Raw genomic sequence first — 26,141 nt, forward strand, 5'->3', positions numbered from 1 at the left:
AGCTTCCTAGCTTGATTTGCATGTTTTGATCCCATGTTGAATTTCCCGAGAGTTGACTTTTGACTTTGACTTTGACTTTGACTTTGACTTTCGGGTTGACTTTTGACTTTGAGCTTTTTGAAGACCTTTTTTGAATAGGGTCTTGACTTGTTGATCCCTTGATGAATCTTTTGCTCTTATGAAGTATGAAGTAGTTTATATACTTGTTGAATCTACTTCTTTGATTATGTTTGACTTTACCGAGCAAATATAGATACTCTATGAACTTGCTTGCAAAATAATCAAGAAAAGATTAGTAACAAATAATAATCAAATATTTGTTTATCATCAAAATAAATGAGTGAATGACTTTTGGTCAACATTCTCCCCCTTTTTGATGATATCAAAATATTTGATTATTTTAACGGAAAGAAAAAGTAAATTGAAACATGTTGAGTTTAGCTCCCCTTTAATGTATGCATATGTTGTTTATACCGTTTTACCTTTGCATATTTAATGTTACCCTTTCTTAACATGACAAAGCTCCCCCTTAATCATATACTCAATAAAGTTGTTAATACTTGAAAACATAATATGATTAATGCCAAAATAATCAATTCCAATATTTCTCCCCCTTTTGATTTCATCAAAAAGGGTGGCAGAGGAAGCAAGGTCAAGCTAAATATATTTCTCCCCCTTAATCATACAAGATATGACTTGTATCAATGAAGCACAATGGGTAAAGAGAAATTTCAAAATGCATAAAAAGATGAAAGTTCATATAGTCAAAACAAGTTTAAACATTCAATCTACCAAAAAAAAATAGGTCAAAAATCTTGAAAGTAAGAGATGCAGGTAAATAATGGCATGGTTATGATTTCAAACCTTTTCTCATACCTCAAGTATGATAAAACAAATGTGTTCATGCACTTAAATTAATTAGATGACAAGAGTTGAGACTTTTTGGTAAGTTTTTCAAAAATTTAAGCAAAAACAACATATGTACCAAAAATTAGTTTTATGCATCCTTTTTGAAAAATTCTTTTTGTATCAGATTAAACATGATTAATATGAAGTGTACAAGCTGGAAAAATAGAAAAAGCTTCAAAAACGAGAGATTTTGACAAGTTTTACTCGTTTTGGTCATATAAGGTCATTTTAAGCAACTTACTTACTAAAAATTGATTTTATGCAAAATTTTCATGCAAAATCTTTTTTGACAGCTGATATATGATAAAACAAACATGCTCAAACAAGAAAATCAGAAAAAAATCAAAAATCCTAACTTTTCGGTAAGCTTTTCGATTTGCTTAAAAACTAGAAATCTACCAAAAATGAGTTCTATGCAACCAAATTGAAAAATTCTTTTTCCAGTAGGTCAAAAATATCAAATGTGAGGTGTACAAACTTACGGAATTGAAAAATAATGAAAATTGAGCACGTTTGGAGAAAAACACTCTTTTAGGTCTTAAAAAGTCAAAATTATGCAAGATAGTACCAAAATCAAGATTTGAGCATTATTTTTGAAAAATTCTTTTTGAGACAGTTTATATATGAGTATTTAGAGATGTACAAGCTTTCAAAACAACAATTTTCTCAACAATATAAAATTTTGGCTAATTTCACCCATTATGGCGTTAAAAAGTTGAAAATAAGCAAATGACATACCAAAATTTTGTTTAAAGTATATTTCAATCAAGAAAAACCTTTAGGCATGCTAAATACACTCATTTGGACATGTTCAAACATATAAACACATATACTAGCCAAATATGTAAAAATTCACATATTCACTAGTTCAAAGGTATGTCCAAAGTTCACCAAAAATTTGCATAATGACCTATAATGTGAATTTTTCACCATGTATAGTTCAAGAATGTCAAAACTCAACTAATCAAAACTTTTATTCATAGAAATAGTATGTGACATACCAATTAAGCATGTATGCATAAGAGAGTGAACAAGAAGGATCAAAAGCAAGTCAATTAGCCAAACACTTCAAATTTCATTTTATTTTTATCTAGGCATCTTAATCTCATCAAAATAAGTAGAATGAATAAGAATGATATTACCGATTCCCAAATTTGTTAATTTAGGTTGTGTTCAAGAATTGACACACTCTTTTTCTATGCTTTTTGAGACTTGTTGGTAATGTAGGAAATTGGCATTCTTCTTTAAGCATCAACACCCAAGAGCCAACTTTGGTTCCTCTTTATTGATACCTACAAAACAAACTTATATCTTTCTTTTTGGTACCCACATGACTTTGGGTCCTTTGATGTTAGTCTTTAAAACCTTTGGTATCCAAATAGCCTTACCAAAATAGGCATTCTTTTTCACATGACAATAGGATTTAGTATGACCATCTTGGTTACAATAAGTGCAAGTTAAGTTCAAATTACTAGATGATTTGACAAAGAAATTCCTAAGAAATTTTTGTTTCACACTAGTGTTATATCCTATACCACTTTTTGAAAAAGCACATTTTTGACTCCCAAGCATCATTTCAAAATTCTCTTTTCCTTTTGTAAAATTGTAAACCACCTTGTTTAAATCATCAATTTTAGCTTTCAAGTTTACAACATCTTTTTCAAATAAGGAACACTTTTTGCATTGGGTTTCAATCAAAAACTCATTTTCTTTGACTTTCAAAGCCTCAACTTCTTCAAGCAATAAATTTATTTTCTTTCTTTGAGTTGAGTTCTTAGCAAGCAATTTTTCAAAATCAACAAGCAAATCATTGAAGGATTTTGATAATTCATCATAAGACATATCAAGTGCATCATCATCACTTTCACTTTCAAAATCACTTGTATGGTTAGGATTACTTACCTTATCATCAATGGCCATAAAGCAAGTGTTGGTTATCTCATGTTGTTCATCTTCAGAACTTTCTTTCTCGCTTTCACTCCAAGTAGCCACCATTGCCCTTCTTCTATTCCTCTTTCTCAAGGGACAATTTGTTTTCATATGACCGGGCTTTTTGCATTCATAGCAAGTAATTTGATCATCTTTTCTTGAGCTCTCCCTTGAGTTACTCCCGTTGTAAAATCTATTTGCATTCTTCTTGAACTTCAAAAACTTCTTAAAGTTCTTTGTGAGTAGGGTTATATCCTCCATATCACTATCACCATGCTCACTAGCTTCACTATCATCATGTGAAGTAGATTTGAATGCAATGGTGTTCTTCTTCTTTTTATCGACTTCCTCTTCTTCTTGAGCATTCATGAAAATCTCATGATTCATGAGAGAACCAATGAGCTCTTCCAATGGTAGAGTTGAGAGGTCCTTGGCTTCTTGGATGGCAACTACTTTGCCTTGGTAGACTTTGGTGAGACTTCTCAAAATCTTGGTGACCATATCTTTTTGTGTAAGTACCTTGCCAAGAGAGTTCAAACCATTAGTAATAGTTGTGAAACGAGTATACATGTTAGCAATGGTATCATGTTGTAACATCTTGAAATTTTCATATTGAGTAACTAAAAGTTGAATTTTTGTTTCTTTCATGGCACTAGTTCCTTGATGAGTTACTTCTAACATTTTCCACATATCATGAGCCGAGGAGGCTTGCTCAATATTTTTAAATATATCTCTATCTAATCCACATATTAAAGCATACTTAGCCTTAGCATTCTTAGACATCATCTTTTTATCATTTTCATCATATGCTTCATATTTCTTTATAGTTTCTACACCATCTACAACATGCATAGGAATGTAAGGACCATAACATACAATATGCCACAAATCATAATCAATGGATTGAAGATAAGTTTCCATTCTAATTTTCCAATAAGGAAAGTCTACCCCATCAAAGAATGGTGCTCTACTTGTGCTTAAACCTTCTAGCATGTTATTGTATGAATTGCTTGGAAACGACATACTCTTAGATTGTGAAATCTACCCAAAAACAAGAGCCCTTGCTCTGATACCAATTGTTAGCCCAAGATATGTTTCCAAGAGGGGGGGTGAATTGGAAATTTATACTAATCAAAACTTTTAACACAAAATTAAGCAATTAGTCACTTAATCAAATAAAAGCAAGTATTATGGCGAGCAATATATTATGACAAATAATCAAACTTGTAAAATAAAGAGTTTAAGGATTAGAAGATGCAAACTCTCGATTTTTACAAGGTTCGGTAGAACTATGCCACCTACGTCCTTGGTCTTCAAAGCTATGGACCTAGCTTTGAGTTCCAATATCGAGCCAAGTTAACGGGCTTGACTAACCCTTACAACCGGGGAATTTTTCACCAAGGTTTTTCCCAAACCTCTCACAATAGTTTTCTTCCAAGGACTATCAACCTCGCCGGATTGTTGAAGTGCCAATCTCACTTTTCTCGGGTTGTTTACAAAATCGGTGTCAACCTCACCTACAACCGAGTTGTTTTTCTACCGGTGCCAACCTCACCTCTCAATACAATGAATATGTAATTTTGAAATACAAAGCAAACTCTCTCTAATAAGATGGAAAACAAAGTAAAATCCTAGAGAGAATTGCAAGCACACTAGAGAAGATAAGAACAAGTTTGGCTCAAGTGTGTGTGGTTGGTGTGTTTATGAAAAGATGATAATTCTTTAGTTTAGAACACTTAGAATGATGTTATATGATGAATAGAAGCTCAACCAACCTAATTTTTTGAGTGAAAATCGAGTTTATATAGTGTTTGAGTGAAAAATAGCTGTTTATAGCCGTTGGGCACGAAAAACGAGACTCCCTCTGGGAAAATCGGTTCACCGGTTTACAATAGGGTAACCGGTTCATGGAGAACCGGTTTACCTCTTTGAAACCGGTTAACCTAAATCCAGGCAGTGGGAAAAGTTCGATTTTTCGCACTAAAACGTGCATAACTTTTTACTCGTTTATCCGATTTCAAAAATTCCAGTTGCGTTCTCTTAGTTAAATGATATGTGATCTTAAAAATCAATTTAGAAAATTTAGATATCATTTTTTGTGAAATAACTTGTCGCACAAGTTAGTGAGCCAAACTTTTGAACTTATAAATCCTAGTGTACTATGCAAATCACTTTAACAAGACTAAAGCAAATTTATACCATTTGATTATTTGTAGTCTTGATGTAGATGAGCTTCCTAGCTTGATTTGCATGTTTTGATCCCATGTTGAATTTCCCGAGAGTTGACTTTTGACTTTGACTTTGACTTTGACTTTGACTTTCGGGTTGACTTTTGACTTTGAGCTTTTTGAAGACCTTTTTTGAATAGGGTCTTGACTTGTTGATCCCTTGATGAATCTTTTGCTCTTATGAAGTATGAAGTAGTTTATATACTTGTTGAATCTACTTCTTTGATTATGTTTGACTTTACCGAGCAAATATAGATACTCTATGAACTTGCTTGCAAAATAATCAAGAAAAGATTAGTAACAAATAATAATCAAATATTTGTTTATCATCAAAATAAATGAGTGAATGACTTTTGGTCAACATAATGGAGGAACGTTCATTAGCAAGTTAGCGCCGTTTAATCTCGAAAGATAAGTATGTTTGTAAGTGTTTTATATTGGTATTAACCACCCTAATGGTGGGTACTGTATAAGACTTACAAACATATGAAACAATGGTAGAAGCTCATGAAATAAGAATGACCTTGACTCTCGCCTAAACGGGACAACGTCGGATTCTCTTTTCGATCGAATAAAAGGTTGCTAGAATGTTTGCTATTCTAGATGAGCTGACAACTCTATTCAATGAATGATAGCTTTGACTCTCGCCTAAACGGGACACTGATATCAGTTTGTTGAAAACCTTGGAAATTATTTAGGATTGAATATTTTTTTTTTGTATTTTCTCTAGTCATTCCTACTTGCTGTATGCTGATAATTTTTAAATAAGATTTTGTGATAAACCATAATTGATATCTATGTGTTATCTTGTAGTATCCTGAATTGCAATGTCAAATCCCATGTTGTCACTCTTAACTGGAAAATAAGCTAAATGGGTCTAACTTCCCAAAGTGGAGAGAGAACATTCATATTGCTCTCATAGGTGAAAGTGCCTCGTTTGTGTTGACTGAGCCGTCCCCTGAGCAGCCAAGTGACAATGCAACCAAAACTGTGAAAGAGAAGTTCGAGCGTTGGCATAATGCTAACAATAAAGCTCGTTACTTCATGCTTTCCAGCATGGTTGACACCTTGAAAACAAGGTTTGCAAACACTGTCACGGCTGCAGAAATCATGACGCAGTTAACTGAGCTATTCGGTATGGCATCTATCCAGTCTTGTTTTGACGCGACTAAGAAATTCATCAACGCACGGATGGAACCCCATCAGAATGTGCGTGATCACCTTCTCCAGATGGCTAGTTATTTCCAGGAAGCCCAGAATCATGGTGCTGAAATGGATCAGACTACTCAAGTGAGTCTCATCTTGAATAGCCTGACTCCAGATTTTCTGCCCTACACATCAAATTATGTCATGAATAAGAAGGAACAAGACTTTCATACTTTAGTCAATGACCTTCAGACATATGAAAATTTGATTGGAGGTCCCAAGAAAAGAGGGAATAAACCTCAATATTCTGGAAATGGTAATAAGACAAGTAGTCTTGAGGCACTTGTTGCTTCTACTTCCAAATCCAATCATAAGAAGAAGTGGAAAAATGCCAAGAAGCGAGCTCAAGCTGCGAATGCAGCTAGGAACAAAAATGCTGGAGCTTCTGGCAATACACCAAAAGGAAAATGTTTCTACTGCAATGAGAAAGGCCATTGGAAATCCCAATGTCCTAAGTATCTCGCAAAGAAACAAGGTATTTTCTTTATAAACTGATGTGGTTTTAGTGAATTATTATCCTTTTGGATTATTAATTCTGGACTACTAACCTTGTTTATTATTCTTCTTATAGCTAAAGCTTCTTAAACTCGGGTGCTGTCTTAGCGAGTTGGATTAGAAAGCTGGATGGTGGATGAAGATTGTCTACAATAAAGAAGAAGCTCTTTCAATTGAATTAATTGTTTAGTTTTTCAAACAATTTGGATTTCAAGTTATGGGATCTTAATTCCCTGTTTGGTTCTCATAAATATTGCAAACAATTTTTTTTGGTTTATAATAAAAATATCTTTTTCAATTATATTGCAATTTATGAGTTGAGCTTCAGTTCTTTATTTTATCTATTACCAATTATTATATTTATTTTGTTTTAATGTGTATGTGTTTTTATTATTGATGCAAATTCAAAAGGTATTTAAACTCTTTAAAGAGTTATTACTACATAAACACTAGAAGTTATTTCTATGTTTATGAATAATTGTTAGTTCCAAAAACAATTATTTAAGAATTTGTTTAATAAAAAGATCTTTTGATATGATAGGGGTGGAGAAAAGTTAAGAATAATATGCAGTTCAAACGATTTTTTATATCTAATGAACTCTGGATTATATTCAACTCCACAGACTCTCTATCACACTTAGAGATTTACAACCTTTAGGGGTAGACCATAATCTCTATAAACTTAGGGGTGGACTTTATTCTACAGTACCCTTTGTGACACATATTTTTAAACATGGAAATAATATAATAAATTAGCTATTATCAGATTAAATCCTTGATCTTGATTATATGTTCCAGTTTAGATTTACTGTTGTAATAGTTATTGATACCATTAAAGTTCTTTGATAATGTTTCACATTACCTTGGTTGAGTGGGAGAATATTAAAATTCTTTACCCATCTTCTTTTGGTTGATAATTGTGATAGGAACTTAAGAACACCTCTGATAAAAACAAGTCTAACCATTCACATGGATAGAAACAACTTATCAGAATTATGAGAGTAAGATAGAAGAATTCTTGCATAGTCTATTCGAAAGACTGATTCAAGATGTCTATTCCTCATAATATTTTATGGTATCTTTATTTGATTGCTTAAATCTCTAGCAAGTATTTTACACTTCAAATACTAGATTGCTATGTTGCTGACCTAATCTTAAAGAAACTTACAGTTTTAGCTTAAGATAATAAGTCACAATGAGATGTTCCCAGAAACAATAGTAAAAGGTTAAAAGTTTCTAACCAGACATCTGCTATTGAGTGGGAGCCATCTGAGATGTAATCAAATGAGGAACATTAGGGGACAATCAAGAAAGATTTACAAAAGTGACGTATATGTTATTAAGGAACTATGCATTAGTGATCCTGATATGCACACCGACTCATTGTGAGATGGTGGTTACTCTGGGGGTGGAGGAATCATTATGGAAGAGTGTTAAAACCCATCTATAATAATTCAAGCTTCATCAGAGAAGATATAACTTTGTAAATTCAAAATTACTAGAAAGTTATTTTACTGAAGAAAATTCTACACTGATTTATCTCAATTCCAAATTTTAAAACTTGAGAGATATGTCTTCTGGTCGTTCAGATGTACTTAATGGGCAGTAAGGATTTCAGTATCCCTTGATGAGTAAAGCATAAGTTAGGGAGGTTTCATGAGTCTTATGAACCTGGTTCCAGATATATGGGTGGATTCAAATATACTACACTTGATCAGAGGATCAAGACAAAAGATTGATTGTAATGCACAACTTGTTTTATGTTAGTTCAAGTGGGAGTTTGTTGGGTTTTATGCCCTAAATAAAACTCATTACAATCTGATTAGTTATCAATTTAGAAGTGAATTATGATTACATGTATGTTACATGTTTATGGTTTAATACATATACTTGATATATGCACAAAATCAGTTAAATCCAGAACATATAGTTATTCACAATTACAGTATCGTCAATGCAGTGGAATGTGATTGTGATTATATGATTCAAAAGATTTGGTCCCTGTTCATCAGTGTTTTGGATTTACACGATGTGATAATCAGCGATGAAGTATACTTACACTTGGAGTAAGTGTTATGTTCTTTCCAGAACATTGGCAAAGTATACTGGTTTCGAATGCATGGAGTATGCATTGGACTGGACCGATATTGAACTTGGTTAAAGATATTGTAAACTTACCGTTGTATCTTTCCAAGTCAATGTCAGAAGTTGATCTTAGATTAAGAGAATCTAAATCCTGATATGTTTAGGCTCAATCTCAGCAGTGCTATTCTTGTTCTTTGATTTATTAGTTAAAGCCTACTTTTGAGTCAGGATAATACATATATTTTGGGAACATGATAGCATAACTGAATGGGAGTGCTAAACATAAATATGGAAATCTATAGCTTCTACTGGTGTATAGAAGTAAAGTGATGATTCCTTTTGAGCTTAGTTAAATAGAAGTAAATGGATGAGCTCTTGTTTCAGTGACTATATATTAGATCACTAAACATCATTTACAGGTAACTAAGTGTTCAAATGGGCAAAATACATTGAGGGGTGTAAACGGTAAATTGGTCCCGTCTCGATGTAAATCATCTATATAGAGGATCTCTAAATCACATTAAGATTATAACAATGGTTAAATGAGATAGCATATTGATATCGTGAAACATATGATATGCTCTATATAAGTCTGAGAGTGCAATTCCAAGTTCTAAGAGTGGATTCAACGAGGAATTAATAAGTTAGGGATTTACTTGGTAAATCGGTTAAACTTATTGGAAGCTCAGAATATAGATCCATGGTCCCCATTCTAGTTGAGACTATACTGTTTGTAAGACTCTATAATTGATTTATGATTAATCAATTATAATTCTAAAAGTTAGACTATATGTAATTTGTGAATTCTCACAGTTTAGGGATGAAATTGTAAATAAGAGGGTTTCTAGGTTTAATTATTAATTATGAGACTTTGCATGTCTGAATTAATAATTAATTTTAAATGGCAATATTATTTAATAATCTATTTTAGTTATTAAATAATTAGTTTTGGCATTTAAATGATTAGAATTTGAAAAATGGCATTTTTGGAGAAATAGAAATAAAATTGAGGAAACTGCAAAATCCATGTGAGGCCCATACACACCATGGCCGACCACATCATTGCATTTTTCCCAATTATTATTTTCAATTTAATTTGTCATTTAATTGCTATTCAAAGCCTATCCTAAATAGGAAAGTGGTGAATCACACTAAATAAGGCAGTTATTCAATTACACAGTAAAAGAGGAAACTGTATATTTGGAAAGTTGTGATCTTCCCTTTTCCTATTTATAGCCGCCCCCCTCTCTTCTCTTGGTGTGCTTGTGCTTGCTTGAGAAAACTTTGCTTTGCAAAGTGTGTCACACGAAATCAAGAGAGAAAAACAAGAGAGAAATTTCGAAATTCCTAGTGAGAGAGAAGTGCCCACACACATCATTCAGTATCTCATTATAGTTTGGAAGACTGTGAAGGATCACATCCAACTGAAGAACTTTCGGGCTCAAATCTTGATTATACTCTACTACAGACAGGAATCAAGGGTTAGAGATCTGAGTGGAAGGAGACATTAATTCCGCTGCAATCACTGTCAGTTATTCTTAACTTTTATGTGTTTAGTTCATCGTTTTAGAAGTTCAATATTAGGTTGTTAAATCAACATACTTGTGAGTAGATCTAAGGTCCTGGATAAATATAATACCAACAAGCCATTCCTTGATGTGAGTCATTTTCTTGACATTGTTTCCGATAATCAAAATGTCATCAACATAAAGGACCAGGAATACTACTATTTGGTCTTCCTTGAGTTGGTAAACACAAGGTTCATCTTCATTCTGAAGAAAGCCGTAGGTCTTGAGGATTTCATCAAACCTTTTGTTCCATGAGCGAGAAGCTTGCTTAAGTCCATAGATAAACCTGTTTAATTTGCAAACTTTCTTTTCCTGCCTAGGAAGAACATAACCTTCTGGTTGCTCCATATGGATGGTTTCTTCAAGTACCCCATTAAGGAAGGCAGTCTTGACATCCATTTGCCAGATTTCATAATCAAAAGCAACAGCTATGGAGAGAAGAATTCGGATGGATGTGAGCATGGCAACAGGACTAAAAGTTTCCTCATAGTCCACACCTTCTCTTTGGGTATAACCCTTGGCTACAAGTCTAGCTTTAAAAGTTTCGACTTTGCCTCCAGCTCCTCTTTTCTTCTTGTAAACCACTTGCATCCTATCGGATGATAGTCGTCAGGTGCGTCTACATATTCCCAGACTTTGTTCTTTTTCATGGAATCCATTTCTGAATCCATGCCGGCTAACCATCGTTTCCGTTGCGGACTAGCCATTGCCTGTTTATAGGTTAATGGATCGTCTTCAATACCGTCACCTACGACCATATTGATTTCACCCTCCCACTACGACGAGGTGCGGTGATATTCTGAACAGAAACTTTAGTAGTAGATTTCTCAGTTTGTTCAACTGAGGGAGTGGGATTGTCTTCTTCACGATGTTAAATGCTAAAATACTACATATTTTATAGTGTAAAAATACAAAATAAAATTAATTCTTTATAATATTTTCATGAAATTAATACAATATATTTTTATATTGAAAATAATTTATTAAAGATTAATTTTATCTTTGTTTTATAAATAATAATTAGTATTTATGGCATAATAGAGAAAAAGAAATAAAAAGTTAAAAAATGCATTGTTTTTATTTAAAGAAATACAAATTAATTAAATTTTAAATAAATATTTTCATTAAAATTATTGTGATATATTTTATGTTGAAAATATTTTGTTTGGATTAATTTTGTTTGTGTTTGATTGAGAAAATAGCATTTGTGAAAGAGTGGAAAAGAAATAAAAAGATGATAAAAATGAGGCCCAAAACTATAAAAAATAGCATTTTTGAAAGTCAAAAAGCCCAAGAAATCAGCCCAAAAACGGGCCCAAATTCCTCACCAGCAGACAGCCCCGCCACGTGGCGGTCTGCCATTCGTGCGCAGAAGCCCAGCAGGAGCTTGACCCCAGCCGCCTCTCCTTCTCCCCACGCGCGCGTGGCGTCCACCTTCGCACCTGGTCCGTAGGTTCTCCTCACGCGCCTACAACGAGAGTGGGCCTCGTCCCACCTTGGTCACCAAGCTTCAAAAAGGAAGCTTTCTGCATGCGCGAAGTGTCACTCCATGACACAATTTGTTATTTTTCAGCCAACATAAGCTCGACACGTGGCACCGACTCATCAAAGGCAGCCAATCCGACAGTGCCACGTGTCACTCCGGTTTTAATTATTGGTATTTACATTTTTACCCACATGCAATTTGTAATAAGTTTAATTGCACATTAGTCCTTTTACCCTTCTATAAATAGAAGCTTAGGATTTTAGAATTCAGTTACAGTTTCAGAGTTTCAGACAAAAAAATCCAGAGAAAACGCTCAGTTAGTTTACCGCTTTTCTTAGTTAATTTTCTTATGGGTTTCTAAGTTCCCTTATTATTAAGGTGGACGATGAAACCTAGTGTATTTAATTAAGTATTTATTTTTATTTTGATTCTCAGTACAATATATGCTTATGATTTTCGCTTCTTAAAATAATTTTCTTTTATCTTGAATATCACGTATTTTTGATAGTTAGAAATTATTAATGCTTGGTTCTACATTTTATTAAAAATAATATTCTTCGATTTTTTGTATTTACATTAAATTGTTTCACATTTAATGCTTAGAAGTTATAATTTTAAAGCGAAGGAAAATCTATTTTTTATTAGAAAATAATTGGTTTGATTACTGGTTAAATTATGAGAATCAATATAAACATAAATATTTTTATATACACTTAAGTGGATTCTGAACCCTTAATAATATCCCAAATATTACTGAAAATATCTGTTACTGTCATTTTTATTGTTTAAATATTTTATTTTATTTTGTTACCAAAAACCTCACCATTTTCGGAACTAGGTTAGAGTTTTATTAGCTTAGATTAAATAAGTATTTTCTTCGATTTCACGCAATTCCCATGGGTTCGACCTCGTTCTTCACAATCTCAATACTACAATAAAGATTCGTGGGCTTGCGAGTTGATAAATGTAAAACGTACCATTTTGGTATACAACAAGTTTTTCGCGCCGTTGCCGGGGAACTGCAAGAAGAAAAACTACTTTAATTCAGGTTGGTATAATTCTTTTACTAGTTATTATATTATATATTACGTTTCTTAATAACGAAGTAAAAGATATATATAAAGTTATTATCATTATTATTATTATTATTATTATTATTATTATTATTATTATTATTATTATTATTATCAGTTTACGTAAAAACGTAAACTAATATATATATAAAATTTATTATATATTATTATATATTATTTATTATTATATACATTACTTAACTATTAAGAAAAGTATATTATTATTATAATTATATATAATAAAATATATATATTATAAATTATAATTAATATTAATATTTATATTTCAGTCAAATATATACATATTATTTATTTCCCGTTAATTTTAAATTCGGTCTTTATTTCTGCACACATATTAATATTAGTATTTATATTTCTGTCAAATATATACATATTATTTATTTCCCGCTATATTTAAATTCAGTATTTATTTACGCAATTATATGGTAGGCACCGCCTCCTAATTTTTTCATGTTATTTTAATTTTTGTGATACTTGGTGTATGATTCGCTGGGAACGAAATTCTAAAAATCGTTTGGTAAAAAGAAAATTATTGTGGGTTGAAATTAAAAGTGAAAATTCTGACATCATGGAACCAAATCAAGTAAATGTGGAAGAAAAAACTCTTATTGATCATTTTTCTCCTATTTATGCTAATCCACCATCATGCATTATTTTTCCTGAAACAAATGCTACACATTTTGAATTGAAACCTTCCATAATTCAACTTTTGCCATCTTTTTATGGGTTAGGTAAAGAGGATCCATACATGCATGTGAAAGATTTTTTAGAAACTTGCTCTACATTTAGATTTCAAAATTTTTCTGATGAATCTGTTAGGCTTAGATTTTTCCATTCTCATTAAAAGATAAGTCTAAAGCCTGGTTAAATTCACTCCCAGCCCGATCTATTTCTACTTGGGATGAATTAGTTAATAAATTTTTGTCCAAATTTTTTCCAATGTCTAAAACGGATAATATTAGGAGAGAAATCTCCGAATTTTATCAGAAAGATCACGAAGAATTTTATGAATGTTGGGAAAGATTTAAAGATTTATTGCTAAAATGCGCACACCATGGTTTTGAGAAATGGAGATTGGTAAAATACTTTTATGATGGATTATCTCCTTCAAACCGACAAATGGTACAATCAATGCACACTGGAAAATTTTTGCAATTTAGAGGGGATGAGGCTTTGGAGTCTCTTGAGAATCTTTCTGTAAATTCTCAACAGTGGAATTGCCAAGATCCTAGATCGAAAGCTTCCAACACACCTAAGAGAGGTGGAATTTACGATGTCAAAGATGACGTAGATATCAAAACATCATTAGCAAATCTAACTAGGAGAGTTGAAGCTATGTCATTAAGTCAATCCAAGAATACTCCTATCCATAGGAATGAATTTTGTTCTCTATGTTATAGTACAAGTCATACTACCCAGTCTTGTCCATCATTGCCTATCTACCAAGAGGCATTTTTTGAAGATGTGAATGCTCTTCAAACTTATGGGAATTCATTTGATAGCCCATTTGCTCAGTCCGACAATCCAAATTGGAGAAATCATCCAAATTTTTCTTGGAGACAGAACCAGCCTCCAATGAACCAAGGGCACCAATACAACTCACCCAATCAGAGTCATGCCCAACATAATATGCCATATCCTCAACAACAAAGAACTTTAAGCTTTAACTCTCCTGGAAGCAGATTTTCCCAAGTTTCAAGCAACTGCAGTGAAGAACATACATGGTTAGTAGACCCAGAATCAACAATCCAGATGGATTTGTCGTTCTCTAAAACACATGATTCAAAGACAAAAGCATTATCTTCGTTTGAATTGTTTAGAAGCCTGGGGCATCGTTCTTCATGATGTCCCTTTTCATTACAATTCGAACATAGAAGATCATGTCTGATAATTGTACTTGAAGAGGCAGCTTTGCTAGATCCTTCATACCTAGTCCTTTTCCTTCGATTATGGATTGCAAACCCAGGGGGACCCATTGCAATCAAATTCCGTTCATGGGCTCGTAATTCAGCTTCGAGCTTGTCCATGTCAGAGGAGTTAGAATTGTTGATCATGTAAGAGATAACAAATTCATTATACTCCGGAGGAAGACTATTAAGGATGAGTTGGACTCATTGTTCTCTTGATAAATCAATTCCTAGTAGATTTGCCTTTTGGAACTTCAGATTCATCATCAACAGGTGCGAGTTGATGCAACTACCAGGATGCATTTTCACACTATAGAGTTCTTTTGCTAAGATATTAACTAGGAGAGGATCGGGGTGAGGGTTATTCATAATGACACTACAACACATCAATAAAACAGAAGTAAGGTTTTGGCTCATAAATTCATACACAATTCAGAAAATAACAAGTAATGACATATGTTATAGAAATACAAAATCTAAATAGTTTATTTTCCAAGGTATTTCAACAAACTGATACAGTGTCCCGTTTAGGCGAGAGTCAAAGCATCGTCCATTGAATAGAGTTGTCAGCTCATCTAAAATGATAACCATTCTAGCAACCTTTTATTCGATCAAGATTGGAATTCAGCGTTGTCCCGTTTAGGCGAGAGTCAAGGCAATTCTATTTATGAGCTTCCACCATTGTTTCATAATTTGCAAGTCAAGTATGGTCGCCACCATTAGGGTGATCTATACCATACAAAACACTTACAATCTACTTATCATTCGAGATTAAACGGTGCGAAATTGCTAATGAACGTTCCTCCATTAGGGAGGATTACTCACTAAAACAAACGCGGTGTAAAACCCACAATGGAGATCGAATGTTTCTTGATTAAAAGCCCATTATTTAAAAATATTATATGTATTTTGTATAATCATTTTAATTCGATATTATAATAATGAAAAATTACAAACTAAAGTTGGTTTAAATAAAAAATCAACTTTAATTAATTTTCAATTATTATTTAATTTGAAAAATAAATTCAAATAAATATCGAACAAGTTCCATAATATAATAATGAAAAATTACAAATCAAAGTTGGTTTAAATAAAAAATCAACTTTAATTAATTTTCAATTATTACTTAAATTCGAAAAATAAATTCGAATAATAAATGGAACAAATTTGAAAATATCTTGTTTAAGTTGTTTTAGAAAAATCTAAAAAATCAACTTAAATATCTTTCAAATCAGATTTAATTAAATTTAAAATTAAGTTATAACCACTTAATTTGAAGATATTCCATTTTAAGTTAATATTCGAAAAGATATTAACCTAAAAAATATCTATAATATTCCATTTTAAGTTAATATTCGAAAAGATATTAACTTAAAAAATATCTAAAGAATCTTAATAACCAATGCTTAAAATTTCTCAACTTAATTTTGAAATTTTAAATCCAAAAGATATTGAGATTTAAGTTGGTTAGTTGTAGATAACTAAATATCAACTTAAATAGGAATATTTAATGAAAAATTTAAATTAAGCTTCAGAAAGAATCTAGATGGTTATAATTCTACATTTAATTAAATACAAGAAAATACATATAGTTTAGCTTAGAATATAAAATTCTTTAAACTATGGTTTTCTTAAATTAATTTCAAAATAAATGAAATTAATTATGTTGCTAATCAATTTTATTAGGTTAAACTAGTGTAATTAACCTAGTACAGTTGTTTAAATCAGGCAAATGGGCCTTCACAATTGGGGTGGTTCATGTGAGGGGGTGCTGGGTTCAGTATGTCGTACCCACTTCTATGGCTCCCAACTCTCACACAAGGCCCAAAAGAGAGGAATTTAACCTTAAAATGAACAACTGTTATTAATTGAATAAACCCAAAACTAAATGGGCTTAAATAAAATCTATCAAGAAGTATGACATTTTATTTAGCAACTGTTAGGCTATTTTTAGCCTATGTTTTGGATCTAATTTATGTGCGTTTTTAGCTGTGTTGGGACGGAATTACGCTTGTTTTCTATGTTTTCAGGTTCTTTGGAATAAAAGAGGTCTCGGGTGCAGAAATTCGTTAAAAGATGTGCTGAGCCGAAGAAAACACAATTTCTGAGTAATTGTGCACATCTGGCCGCGGCTAAACACAACCTGGCCGCGGCTAGATTTCGAAAATCTAGGAGGCTTCAGTCGCCGCGGCGATGAAGAGTCTCGCCGCGGCCATTTAAAAGATACAGAGAGACCCCTTATTTTCAATTATCTCGTCGCGGCGAGAGGAAGCTTAGCCGCGGCGAGATCCCGTACGGACCAGGGGCATTTTCGTCCATCGAACCCTAAATTTTAGTTATAAATAGAAAACTGCGATTGGAAGTCTGGGGAAGCGATTTGGAACCCTAAAACACAGCAGAGAGCGGCAGGAAGAGCACAAAGATTGAAGTGAAGATCCAGAATTCATCCACCAACAGTTCTTTTCTTTATTCCTCTTTAATTTATTTATGCTGAATATTGCTATAGGAATGGTTATGGATTTGTTTCTGAACTAAATTTCCCATTTAGGGAGGATGATGATTGTTGTTTAATGTTTTGCCTAGTTAATGTTTAATTACCATTCCTCAATTCTTGTGTGTGAAATTATCTTAGTTTGTTCTTAATTTCATGTTTAAGATTGATCACCTTGTGCATGCTCTATGATCTCAATTCGAAATCTGAAAAGTGAGAATTGAGAATGCTAAAATTAAGATAATCAATGTTCTATGTGAAACGAAAGTATTTGCATGACTTATGTGACGAGTAGATTATTACTTAATGCTGATTTCATGTTAGTTTAATTAAGGAATTAATTAGATAACATGTGGTTTAGAATCTAGAAGATCTGAAAGGAGCTAGGTTATTTCATAATCTGTCATTCACTCCAAGAATAGGATAGTAATTAATCATTAACGATTTGGGTAAACAACAGCAGGATTCTCCTCCCTATTATCTCATCTTGCTCAACTTTCAATTGTGTTATTATGTTTTCTGAATTTCTTTCATATTTTACTGTTTTTTTAAATCATAATTGCTTTCGATTTGCCGAATAGAATCATAAGTATAATTTAGTGGTACTTAATCCAATTCCCTGTGGGATCGACCTCACCTGTGTGAGATTTACTACTTGATTGCGTATACTTGCGTAGCGTTTATAATTATTGCAACAAGTTTTTGGCGTCGTTGCCGGGGAATTGTTAAAGATTAATATTACATAAAATTATACTAACTTCTACTTTGGTATATTTTCTCTTGCTGATTTTTTCTAACCTTTTTCTTGCAATAATTTCTTGATCTATTTCAGGAATCCTAAGTGCATGCGCCGTCAAGGACAAACAGTCATATTACCAGTTGATCCTGAAATCGAAAAAACTTGCAGGAGGAATCGAAAGAACAAGAGGCAAGAAAGAGTTTCAAAGAATCGCCGAAACATCAGAAATCATGGCTGCCAATGTGAACAATAATGCTGGAAACAATGGGGGTAATAACAGTAATAATGGAGGTGCCGTGGAAGATCAAGCTAATGGCCGTAGCTTGAGAGATTACATTCTCCCTACTCTGACGGGAGTGCAGTCATGTATCAGGCCACCGGCAGTGGATGCAAACAATTTCGAGATTAAGCCTGCCATCCTTCAAATGGTGCAGCCTTCGCCCGCCTTGGTGGTCTCCCTTCTGAAGATCCTAATCTGCATCTCTCTAACTTCATGGAACTTTGTGAAACTTTTAAGGTTAATGGAGTTAGCGATGATGCCATTCGACTAAGATTGTTTCCATTCTCGCTCAGAGAACGAGCCAAGAGTTGGTTGAATTCCTTGCCACCTAATTCTATTGCTACATGGAATGATCTGGCAACAAAATTCTTGTCAAAGTTCTTTCCTCCAGCCAAGTCTGCAAAGCTGAGAGGAGAAATCAATAATTTCTGCCAACAAGATAATGAATCTCTCCATGAGGCTTGGGAGAGGCTTAAAGATCTGATCAGGAGGTGTCCTCATCATGGTATAGAGAAGTGGATGCTGGTTCACAACTTTTACAACGGGCTGGTTGGTAATACTAGAACTTTAATAGATGCAGCAGCGGGCGGAGCTTTTATGAGAAAGAGTGCTAATGGGGCGTATGATTTATTGGAAGAGATGGCTCTAAACAATCAGCAGTGGCCAACTGAAAGGAGTCAATCTAAGAAGGTAGCTGGTGTGTTAGAAGTTGATGCCATCACAAAGTTAACAGCTCAGGTTGAGGCATTGACTAAAATAATTGCAGGGCAAGCTAAACAAGCCCAAATTGTTTGTGAGTTATGTGGAGGAAGTCATCACTTTTCGGAGTGTCAAGCAGATGTGGATGATTTGCCAATGGATGAAGCTAAAGCCATTGGGAATTTTTTACAGAACAACAACAACAACAATTATGGGTTCAACCAGGGTAACAACCGAAGAAATAGTGGGTTCTATCAACAAAGAAATCAGAACCAACAGTTTAATCAGCAACAAGCCTCTGGTGGAAGTTCTAGTTTGCAGACAGATTTACTGCTCCAATTTATGACCGAAACTAGATCTTCAATTAAAGACCTGCAGACTCAGATGGGCCAACTAGCAACTCAGGTAGCAACCCGCCCTCAAGGAAATTTGCCTAGCACAACTGAAGTCAATCCCAAAGAAAATTGCAAGGCAATTACCCTGAGGAGCGGTAAGAAGTATGATGGGCCCGAGTTACCACAACCAATTGAGGTAGACGAAGAAATAAATGCTCAACCAGTGCAAACACCAACACCAACAGCAGAGAAGGCTACCGATGACCCCGCACCACCACCACAAGCCTCCACCGATTAGTATTGATCATCATGTAAAAATACCCTATCCTCGCAGGCTCGTAAAGTCAAGCTTAGACAAGCAGTTCACCAAGTTTCTAGAAGTCTTCAAAAGACTTCACATTAACATTCCTTTTGCTGAAGCTCTAGAGCAGATGCCAAGTTATGTGAAGTTTATGAAGGAAATTTTGTCAAAGAAGAGGAAGATGGAAGACTATGAGACAGTGGCTCTAACTTAAGAGTGTAGCGCTATTCTACAGAAGAAACTCCCTCCAAAACTCAGAGATCCAGGGAGCTTCACTATTCCTTGTACTATTGGTAAAATTGAAGGAATAAATGCACTATGTGATTTGGGAGCCAGTATAAACTTAATGCCTTTGTCAGTGTTTAAAAGATTGCGGTAGGTGAAGCAAAGCCAACTACCGTAACTCTTCAATTGGCGTATCGATCGCTAGCTCACCCTAGAGGAGTCATTGAGGATGTGTTAGTAAAGGTGGACAAGTTCATCTTTCCACTCGATTTCATTGTTCGGATATGGAAGACGATAGTAATGTTCCTATCATCCTGGGGAGACCTTTCTTGGCAACAGGGAAAGCACTAATTGATGTTCAGAAAGGAGAGTTAAAGCTAAGGGTACAAGGAGATGAAGTTGTATTTAATGTGCTCAAAGCAATGACCTATCCTACGGCTAGTGACAACTATTTTGCAATTGATGTGGTGGACCAGTTGGTGGAGACAAAGACGCATGCTGAAGACCCTCTTAATCTGACTTTGGTACAAGAAGAGGTGGTGGAACAAGACGGTAAGGAAGCTTATGAGTATGCTTTGTGGCTCGATTCTTATGGACCGCTGAATAGAAAATATTATGAAGAGTTAGGAGTCATACCAACAAAGCCTACCCCATCTACTGAAAAGCCTCCTCAACTAGAGTTAAAAGTCCTACCAGAGCATCTCAGGTATGAATATTTGGGAGAAAATAAGACACTTCCTGTTATTGTGGCTTCTTCCCTATCTTCTGTAGAGACAGACAAGCTATTACGGGTTCTAAGGAAGCATACAAAAGCCATTGGATGGACTTTAGCAGATATTAAAGGGATCAGCCCTTCAACTGTAATGCATAGAATCTTAATGGAGGAAGGAGTGAAGCCAACCATTGATGCACAACGTAGATTAAATCCACCAATGAAGGAGGTTGTCAGAAAAGAAGTCTTGAAGTGGTTAGATGCCGGGGTAGCGTATCTTATTTCAGACAGTAAATGGGTGAGTCCAGTCCAAGTTGTTCCAAAGAAAGGAGGGATGACGGTGGTAAAGAATGAGAAGAATGAACTCATCCCAACCAGAACTGTCACGGGATGGAGAATCTGCATTGACTACCGAAAACTCAACAAGGCAACAAGAAAAGATCACTTTCCACTCCCATTCATTGATCAGATGTTAGACAAGTTGGCAGGTCAAGAGTACTATTGTTTCCTTGATGGGTACTCAGGGTATCACCAAATAGCTATAGCACGGGAGGATCAAGAGAAAACAACATTCACATGTCCATATGGTACTTTTGCTTTTCGACGAATGCCATTTGGGCTGTGTAATGCTCCAGCAACATTTCAGAGGTGTATGATGGCCATATTTTCAGATTTAATAGAAAAGTGCATCGAGGTGTTCATGGATGATTTTTCAGTGTTTGGCTCATCGTTTGACCAATGTTTGAGCAACTTGGAATTGGTTCTAACAAGATGTGAAGACTCTAATTTGGTGTTGAACTGGGAAAAGTGCCATTTCATGGTTACAGAAGGAATAGTGCTGGGACATAAAATCTCAAAAGAAGGTATTGAGGTTGACAGAGCCAAAGTATCTACAATTGAGAACTTGCCTCCTCCAGTTTCAGTTAAGGGAATTCGAAGCTTCTTGGGTCATGCCGGGTTTTATAGAAGATTTATCAAAGATTTTTCCAAGGTGGCCAAACCGCTATCCAATCTTCTTGCTAGTGGAGTACCTTTTGAATTTGGGAAAGATTGTCTTGAAGCATTCCAGATTCTCAAGGAGAAGTTAATCTCAGCACCGATCGTGACTACACCAAATTGGGAATTACCTTTTGAAATCATGTGCGATGCAAGTGATTATGCTATTGGAGCAGTTTTGGGACAACGGGTTGACAAGGTATTCAGAACCATTTACTATGCAAGCAAAACCTTGAATGATGCCCAACTAAACTACGCTACTACAGAAAAAGAGATGCTGGCTATAGTGTTTGCATGTGACAAATTTCGACCCTACTTGATTGGCAATAAAGTGATAGTGTATACAGATCATTCAGCAATCAAATACTTGATGACTAAGAAGGGTGCCAAACCACGACTGATTCGATGGGTTCTTCTCTTGCAAGAATTTGATCTAGACATAAAAGACAAGAAGGGTACTGAAAACTTGGTGGCAGATCACTTGTCAAGACTAGAGCTGGAAGAAAGTCAGAATACGAAAGAGGTACAAATAAATGAACAATTTCCCGATGAACAACTCTTTAGTGTGAGGGAAAGTCTTATGGTACCATGGTATGCTGATTATGTTAACTACTTAGCTGCTAATATCACTCCTCCTGAGCTATCTCGCCAACAATTAAAGAAATTCTTTTCCGAGGTGAAACATTACTACTGGGAAGAGCCAATCCTCTACAAGCACTGTGCAGATCAGATAATAAGAAGGTGTGTGCCTGAAGAGGAGATGTACTCTATTCTTAATCACTGTCATGCTCTACCATGTGGGGGACACTTCAGTGGAACTAGAACAGCTGCCAAAGTGTTGCAAAGCGGGTTCTTTTGGCCAACGCTTTTCAAAGATGCTAGTACTTTTGTGAAGGCATGTGATCGTTGTCAGCGTACAGGAAACATCTCAAGGAGAAACGAAATGCCTTTGACAGGAATCTTGGAAGTAGAGTTGTTTGATGTATGGGGGATAGACTTTATGGGTCCTTTTCCTTCATCGTTTAGCAATCTATACATTTTACTAGCTGTGGATTACGTATCAAAATGGGTAGAAGCTGCAGCAACACCAGCTAATGATGGAAAAACAGTTCTTCGGTTCCTTCAGAAGAATATATTCACACGGTTTGGTACCCCCCGAGCGATCATAAGCGATGAAGGGAGTCATTTCTGCAACAAACAGTTCGAAGCACTCCTTTCAAAGTATGGTGTTCGTCATCGAACTGCCCTCCCCTATCATCCGCAAAGTAATGGCCAAGCTGAGATTTCTAACCGAGAAATAAAGATGATTCTGGAGAAAACGGTGCAGAGATCAAGGAAAGATTGGTCAAGAAAGTTGGATGACGCATTGTGGGCCTACAGAACAGCGTTCAAAACGCCAATCGGGATGTCACCATATCGGTTGGTGTTTGGAAAGGCGTGTCATTTACCGGTGGAGTTAGAACATAAAGCTTATTGGGCAATGAGAACTTTAAACATGGACTTAAAAGCTGCTGGGCAGAAAAGACTTCTACAGTTGGATGAGTTGGAAGAATTTCGAAACGAAGCTTATGAGAACGCCAAGATTTACAAGGAAAGAACTAAGAGATGGCATGACCGAAATCTAGTCAGAAAGGAGTTTCAACCTGGTCAACAAGTTCTACTCTTCAACTCAAGACTAAAGTTGTTTCCTGGTAAATTAAAATCAAGGTGGTCAGGGCCATTTACGGTGATCAAAGTGTTTCCCTATGGAGCAGTGGAACTAAAAGGTGAAAGTCCTAATACTTTCAAAGAGAATGGACAGCGATTAAAGCTCTACTTGGGAGGTCAATTTGATCAAACCAAGTCCGCCATGATTCTGGCGCCACTTTGAAGATCTCGATCAACGTCTAGCTAAGCGACGATAAAGTTAGCGCTAATTGGGAGGCAACCCAAGTGTTCTTTTGATTTAGTGGAACTCTTTTTAAGTTTACTGTGCTATTTTTTTCTTTTTGTTCATTCTTTTTCGTTAGTGAAAAAAAAAAAATATATTTTTGTCAGTGGCCGCGGCCATGGGATGTATGGCCGCAGCCAGATTGGCCTTACAGAGAGAGGCTGTTTTTGGCGATTTCTAGCCGCGGCGAGGGGACATACCGCCGCGGCCAGATTGGCCTTACAGAAAGGGCCTTATTTTCACGAATTCTCGCCGCGGCGAGGCTACAGGTCGCCGCGGCGAGAATGGCCAGTTTCCCTTTTTAAATCCCAAATCCCTAACATTTCAAATCAAACACCACATTCAAACCCTCTCTTCTCCACGCCGAAAACACTCCTTCTCACCATTTTTTCTTCATCTAATCCCATTCAAAACTCCTTTTCACCAAATCTAACCATAAACTTTCATCAACAATCATCCTAAACCCTTATTTCTCTCATTAAACACTAATTCCCACTCAAAATCAACCCCAAATCCCTCAAACCTCACCCAAAATATTAAAAATCCTTATTCATCCTTTTCTTTCTCAAAAGCTTCAAATGTCAACAATGGAGGATGATTAAAGGAAGAATTGTCATTGAGGTATTGATTCTAAGACTTCCAATCCAATTTTTATTGAAGAATTTGTGAATTTGTTGGATAGTTTTGGATTATTTGTTGGATATTTGGGATTTTTGCTATATACATTGTTGAAATTGATTGTGTAAATAGAATTGGGTTATATTGAAAGGGAATTAAGTCCCGGGAAGTCGATTTTTAAGGGGAAGTGCTGCCGAAATTTTGAAAAAATCTTGGGAGTTAGATTAGAATTTTTGGTGAGATGGGTCCAAAGAGGTCAAGAGTCAATGAGGAAGGGGGAGCTTCATCATCCAACCCACCTAGAGGACGCTCTAATCTTGATAGAGTTAGGTTTACCAACATGGATGCTCAAGAGCGGTTTTTGAAATTAAAAGATAGGGCATTCATTGAGGATAGAGGGATAGACATTGTGAACCTAAGCCAAACTGTCAACATTCCCCCTGCTTTTGCATCTATTAGGGATCAAATCCTACATAGGCAGTGGACTAAGTTCGTAGATGTCACTGAGCGTGGTAACCAAACTCTAGCTTTGGAATTTTTAGCCAACTGGCCTGAAAGAGAAGATGGCAAAGTCAGAGTTAGGGGGGTTAGAGTGCCTGCTACCACAGCCGATATTCATGCCCTTTATGACCTCCCAACTTTCACTGTGGAGGAACAACCCTTGAAACGACAATTTCGAGAGAGAAGTTTAAATTATGTGGATATTGCTGAGACTCTAGGGTATCCTGGCCTTAGGTTCCATGAGCTTAATGGAGAACCATACCAATTGTACCGATGTGAACTTAACCCAGTGGCCAAGGCTTGGCTTTACTTTGTTAGTGCAAGGATGCTCCCCAACAAGCATTTTTCTGATGCTCAAATAGACAGAATTAAATGGGTTTATGGCATTATGAAAGGGTATAATTTGAATGTGGGGGATATTGTTCGAGTGACCTTTGACATAATGGTTGAGGGATCTTCCGGTGGAGGACTTGGGTTGGCTGGAATTATCACTGATCTGTGTGAGAAACATGGGGTACCGCAGTACTCATATGATACAAAGGCACTGCCACAGCGCCCTATTAACTTGGCGACTGTTCTTCGCTTCAAACCTCCTCATCCTCATGGTCAACCGCCAGTTCAAAGAGGTCCTCCGGCAAGAGAAGAAGAGGAACGTGAGGACATCGAACCACCACGTCTTGTCGGGCCTCTTGACCCTGCCATGCAATACACTCACGATCAGCTGAATTATCTAATTCAGCAGGACATGCATATGCAAAATTACATGGCCCAGAGGAGTATCTTCGATGAGCAGCAGGTGGCTCAGTTGAATACACTTGTCACGAGGATGAATATCGGTGTGGACGAACCGAACTATTTTGCCATGCCACCCCGTTTCAACCCTTATGACCAGCCACCGCCGCCAAACCCCTTCTAAGGGGCTCAGGTAAGTTTCTCTCACCCTGGTTTATTTTCACACATTGGGGACAATGTGCATTTTTAGTTTGGGGGGGGGGGGGAACTTAAATTTTTTCGCGCGTTTATTTGTTTTAGTTTAGTTTGTTTTAGTTTTTTTTTAGTCTTGTGTGATAGCTAAATTGAAAGATTGATTGAATTGTTGTTATTCACTTGTGCAATGGATTAAAACATAACTGTGTGCTTGACTTGCAACTGTTTGAATTAAGATGGATGTGTGCTAGGAAGTGATTCATGTAGATATAAAACATTTGCTATTCTCACATATCACCTCTGTTCTATTTGGTTTGTGGAATGATTGATTGTACATGGAATAGAATTTGTATGACATACTCTCTTGAAACGAAATCCTTGATTTTTTTTTGTTTGGAAAGTGATTTAGGCAAGTTTTCTTTGGAACGATTGAGCCTTTCAAGCCTACCTAGAAATTTTTACCATAGTATACCCAAAGTT

General features: G+C 35.3%; 1 protein-coding gene and 2 non-coding genes across 3 annotated transcripts; all 3 read right to left on the reverse strand.

Annotated features, from left to right (window-relative positions):
* Positions 1–2,214: 2,214 nt before the first annotated feature.
* On the reverse strand, positions 2,215–14,636 carry LOC133039669 (uncharacterized). Its single transcript, XM_061118577.1, has 3 exons — positions 14,444–14,636; positions 3,511–3,677; positions 2,215–3,357 (listed from the first exon to the last, which is right to left on the reverse strand). Exons 1-3 carry the CDS (start codon positions 14,634–14,636, stop codon positions 2,215–2,217), a joined length of 1,503 nt encoding a protein of 500 aa, XP_060974560.1.
* Positions 13,955–14,061, reverse strand: LOC115698411 (small nucleolar RNA R71). The gene has a single exon (XR_004008159.2). It is a non-coding gene; the product is annotated as a small nucleolar RNA R71 (small nucleolar RNA).
* Positions 14,637–18,819: 4,183 nt separating the features above from the next.
* On the reverse strand, positions 18,820–18,926 carry LOC115698385 (small nucleolar RNA R71). The gene has a single exon (XR_004008136.2). It is a non-coding gene; the product is annotated as a small nucleolar RNA R71 (small nucleolar RNA).
* Between the last annotated feature and the right edge of the window lie 7,215 nt (positions 18,927–26,141).

This window comes from Cannabis sativa, chromosome 7, assembly GCF_029168945.1.
Source record: "Cannabis sativa cultivar Pink pepper isolate KNU-18-1 chromosome 7, ASM2916894v1, whole genome shotgun sequence".
NCBI classification, from domain to species: domain Eukaryota; kingdom Viridiplantae; phylum Streptophyta; class Magnoliopsida; order Rosales; family Cannabaceae; genus Cannabis; species Cannabis sativa.